General features: G+C 45.6%; 1 protein-coding gene across 20 annotated transcripts in view; it reads right to left on the bottom strand.

The window, feature by feature from the left end:
* The window catches only part of cacna1c (calcium channel, voltage-dependent, L type, alpha 1C subunit), a 367,076-nt gene that overhangs the window by 64,224 nt on the left and 297,852 nt on the right, over window positions 1-5,000 (bottom strand). For all 20 annotated transcript variants that reach the window (XM_037537542.1, XM_037537573.1, XM_037537538.1 and 17 more), the window contains exons 13-17: window positions 4,189-4,414; window positions 2,841-3,042; window positions 2,628-2,748; window positions 2,248-2,362; window positions 389-509 (exon numbers count right to left, since the gene is read on the bottom strand). In XM_037537542.1, coding sequence (XP_037393439.1) covers window positions 389-509; window positions 2,248-2,362; window positions 2,628-2,748; window positions 2,841-3,042; window positions 4,189-4,414 — 785 coding nt within the window. The remainder of the gene's footprint in view (window positions 1-388; window positions 510-2,247; window positions 2,363-2,627; window positions 2,749-2,840; window positions 3,043-4,188; window positions 4,415-5,000) is intronic.

Here is a 5,000-nt window from a genome sequence, read left to right as displayed (position 1 = left end):
CTGCTGGAAAATCTGATTATGACCAACTACTTAACCCTGGTGTGGTGTTCAGGCCGTGGGACTCGTGTTCAGTGTTTACCAAGATGATGTGATTTATTGTCATTTCAACCTCAGATTCTTGGTCTTTGCTCATTTTCTGTGAAGAACATATAAAATAACCCATTTTCAGTGCTTCACTCTGTTCTCCTCCTACATGGCCTGCTATTAGAGTGTGTGTGTGTGTGTGTGTGTGTGTGTGTGTGTGTGTGTGTGTGTGTGTGTGTGAGGGTGGACAACACGGACAGGCTGCTGACTGGCTACAGCTGCTAAAGGATCCAGCAGACCACTGAGTAACACACACATCAACACCACACAAGGGTTAATGGATGTCTTCCAGTGAAGGTCTTGCCTTGGTGGTGGTTGGTGTTTCTCCATCTGAAGTGATTGATTTCAGCTCAATCTTCTCTTCTCTTTTCTCTTCCTCTATCGGAGGTTTCTCATTGTCTTGCCGCTTCTCCGGACTGGCCATTCTGTGAGACAAACAATATGGTCACAGTGAACCGTTCACTATTCCCACATGTTGAGTGTGCAGTGCTGCTAATATAAGACTGGGTACGCGTACATACTGAGCAAAAGCCGGCGGCACCTGAGAATGACATTTTAAAAAGCTGGTTCTAAAGAAAATCACTAATATTACAATAAGTAAAGAACATTAATACAATAAGGAGTAATTTTGTGTTTGCCACTGTTTCTGTTTAACCCTTCCCTGCCTGTCCTCGAGGAAGCCCAGCAGTATTATTAGCACTGATCATCCAGGATCGGCTTTATCTAATCAATACTTCACTGAATGAAATCACGCGCTGCTGAAGGAATTTAACACATTTTAAATCTATGTGACGTCTGGAAGCATCCAGAAGAAATCTGGAACCAAACTTTTTATTCAAAATAACTTCCAGCGTATCAGCTGGTTACCCTTCACTGAATTTATGTTCATTTACATTTAATCTAAGGATTTGTGGTGTTTCATGCAGAACACACTGCCACGCGACACCTGTTGTAAAAAGAACTATATAAATAAACTTTGCTTGCATAAATGGTTTTAAACTGTGTGCTACAGGGTGTTTAAGGGTTTTTTGGGAAGACTTTTGAACACTTCTTTGACATTTTTCAGTTTTTCATGGTATTTGAAAGCACCTGCTCTTCTTTACACTGCATGTAGATTTCAAGATGAATGGACCAAAAGAAACGACTCAAAATTACTTGGATAGAATTCTGGTTCCATTGACTTCCATTAAAAGTGAAGTATCTGTGTGTGTGTGTGAGTGTGTATCGGTGTGTGTGTGTGTGTGTGTGTGTGTATGTGTGTGTGTGTGTGTGTGTGTGTGTATCTGTGTGTGTGTGTGTGTGTGTGTGTGTGTGTGTATCTGTGTGTGTGTGTGTGTGTGTGTGTGAGAGAGAGAGTGTGTGTATGAGTGTGTGTGTGTATCTGTGTGTGTGAGTGTGTGAGAGAGAGTGTGTGTATGAGTGTGTGTGTGTGTATCTGTGTGTGTGTGTGTGTGTGTGTGTGTGTGTGTGTATCTGTGTGTGTGTGTGAGTGTGTGTGTGTGAGAGAGAGTGTGTGTATGAGTGTGTGTGTGTATCTGTGTGTGTGTGTGTGTGTGTGTGTATGTGTATAGGTGTGTGTGTGTGTGTGTGTGTGTGTGTATCTGTGTGTGTGTGTGTGTGTGTATAGGTGTGTGTGTGTGTGTGTGTGTGTGTGTGTGTGTATAGGTGTGTGTGTGTGTGTGTGTGTGTGTGTGTATCTGTGTGTGTGTGTGTGTGTGTGTGTGTGTGTGTGTGTGAGTGTGTGTGTGTGAGAGAGAGTGTGTGTATGAGTGTGTGTGTGTATCTGTGTGTGTGTGTGTGTATAGGTGTGTGTGTGTGTGTGTGTGTGTGTGTGTGTGTGTGTATCTGTGTGTGTGTGTGAGTGTGTGTGTGTGAGAGAGAGTGTGTGTATGAGTGTGTGTGTGTATCTGTGTGTGTGTGTGTGTGTGTGTGTGTGTGTGTGTGTGTGTGTGAGGGTAAAGGGTAACTTTACAGGAAAAGTAAAAGACATTCTTGAACGTGAGCGGAATTTAATATAAAGAGATTTTCTGTGTTTAAAATGACTTTATCTGCTTTTTTCATTTGTCAGGGCATTTTAACTCAATGCGAAGGGTAACTGGAGTTTCCAACTGTGAAAACTACAAAAAGACAGAGTTTTCCTGAGATGCTGTGTGGTTCCAGTACCTGGCCAGTTTCCTCCTCTCCTTTTCTTCCTCTTCCTCTTTCTGAGCTGATGTCAGGCTCTCTGCGTCTGCCAGGTTGTCCACAGCGATGGCCAAGAACACATTGAGGAGGATGTCTGTTTTTAGCTCAGGAGTTTTTCGTCACTTGATTTCATAAAGGTTTAAGAAATTAGGCCCAGTCTAAATCTGAATTAAAAGCAGGGCGCATGCTTTGTTAATCTAGACGAATGATAAAGGTCTGAGTATTTGCACTGCCATTAGCAGCTGTGGACACTGCTGTAAGCCTGCTCTTCCTCTGGTGTGGTAGAGGGAACTGGGACTGGGCCTGGGAGCTCAGGATGGCTCAATGAGATGATTAACCCCTTGTGCTGCAAAGGATACAGTTTCCACAAATGAAGAGAATGATGAAGTAGATGCACACAAGCATGCCAGGAAATGACGGCCCACCATACGCCATAATCCCATCGTACATCACTGAGTTCCAGTCCTCTCCAGTCAAAATCTGGAACCGTTGAAGCAAAAAAAATGCATAAATACTGTGAAGGAAAATTACTTTGGTATGTTTTATGTGTGAAAACGTGAACGAAAGCAGACCTGAAAGACTGTGAGTAAAGACTGGGGGAAGTTGTCAAAGGTGCTACGACGTGTCTCGTCAAAGTTGAACTTCCCACCAAACAGTTGCATGCCCAGCAGACTGAAGATGATGATGAAGAGGAAGAGCAGCAGCAGCAGGGAGGCGATGGAGCGCACAGAGTTCAGCAAAGATGCCACCAGGTTGCTGAGAGAGTTCCAGTACCTGAGGACCACAAGAAGAAGAGTTAGGCCTAATCCCATTTCACCCCTCGCCACTACCACTCAGCCCTACCCCCTCTGTTAGGGCAGTCGTGGGCTGGAGGTCAGGGAACCAGCCCTGTGACCAGAAGGTTGCTGGTTCATCCCCTGAGCTGACAGTCCATGACTGAGGTGTCCTTGAGCAAGACACCTAACCCCCAACTGCTCCCCGGACGCCGTGGATAGGGCTGCCCACCACTCCGGGCAAGTGTGCTCACTGCCCCCTAGTGTGTATTTTGGTCGTTTTTCTTCATAACAAGCAGAAAAATCTCTAATAGCATGCTAGCGTCTCGGTAGCTAGCTAGCTAACTTTCCTGTTCCACCTTAAATAGTCCAGCAGTTCTGACGCCTGAAGAGCCAGAATGTACCTGCTGCTCCATTTAAGGTGGAGCAGGAAAATTCGACCAAGATGCTGAAGAATTAGCTCAAGCCCAGCATTGAGGTCGCTGAACTTCTGATATTCGAATGTTCCTCATTACTTCAGTCAGATTAGGAGGATCTCAGAACCACACACTCCAAATCTCACCCTGCAGTGGCAAATTCCAGGACTGGATAAATTGGTATCCATTGGGTGGGAAAGGCAACTTCAGGGGATCCAAAGATCAAAAACCCGTGCATTTGTCAACAATGGCCCAGAAATCAAGATGAAGGCTGAATGCAGTCTAGCTTTCAGTCTAGCTTTTTTACGCAGACTGAAATTACAACATTGACGTTGGGTGAATGGGTCTCCACTGAACTCCACTGAAGCTTACTAACCCTCTTCCTGGAGATCTACTGTCCTGCAGAGTTTAGTCCCAGTCTGCATGTTGATCTCTAACATTAATGCATCTACTCTAGGAAATGAGGTTTAAATGGAAAATGAAATTTCTTCTGCCTCTGAGTTTAACGGCGGGCAGTGAAGCTTTCTTCTAATTACAGCTACAACCAAACTACAGTTTTACAAATCTTACATTCGTCTCGCTCTGCTGCGCATGACGCCGTTCTAATGAGCCCGTTATGTGAATAAAAGCTTTGGATGGCACCCAGGTTAGACAATTACACTGCAGCGATGGCCAGTGCCACTGCTCCGGCTTCACCACTGACTCTCTGCACACCTGAATTCTGCACTTACCTGGTGATTTTGAAGATGCGCAGCAGGCGCACGCAGCGCAGCACTGAGATGCCAAGAGGTGACATGATCTTTGTCTCCACCAAGATCGTCTCCAGGATCCCACCACACACCACGAAACCATCGAAACGATTAAAGAGCGAGACGAAATATGCCTGCAGCCCCAAACTGTACATCTTCAGGAGCATCTCGCCGGTAAAGAGAGCCAGGAGGACCTTGTTGGCGATATCTGTGAGCGGAAGAGTCGAGGCCATAAAATAGCGGAAAATGGGAAAAGAAAACGGCCAGAAATCCCAACGGTTTCAGCTGCTTTCAGACGGCCCAACCCGGCTTCATCACCATGGCTTTTCCTGAGCTGTGTTAGGGTTACTGCATAGCTTTAGTGCAGAGTAGAACTTAACATTGCCTGCTAATTCAGTAAAAGTGAGTCTTAGGCCCCGTCCCATTTCACCCCTCGCCCCTCCCACTGAGCCCTACCCCTGTTTTCCCCGTTCTCGTCTAGGGGTGGGGGTCCTGATTCTGGTTGAGATAGAGGGGTGGGGTGAAGTGTTGGGGCTACATGATCCTCCAAACGGAGGTTTTTCAGAGACTCCAAACAGAGAGATATGAGAAAAAGAGAGAAACCGGCGAGACGGAGAACAAGAGACCAGAGAAACCCACAAATGTGGGAATTTCCTCTGTTAAAATCACAGTAATCCCTGTCTGATCTCAGTTTAATGGGGTTTCAGTGGATTTTGGTCGTTTTTCTTCATAACGAGCAGAAAAATCTCTAATAGCATGCTAACGTCTAGGTAGCTAGCTAGCTAACTTTCCCG

The sequence above is a fragment of the Pygocentrus nattereri genome, chromosome 1 (genome assembly GCF_015220715.1).
Source record: "Pygocentrus nattereri isolate fPygNat1 chromosome 1, fPygNat1.pri, whole genome shotgun sequence".
Classification (NCBI taxonomy): domain Eukaryota; kingdom Metazoa; phylum Chordata; class Actinopteri; order Characiformes; family Serrasalmidae; genus Pygocentrus; species Pygocentrus nattereri.
This window is presented reverse-complemented; position numbering and strand designations above follow the sequence as displayed.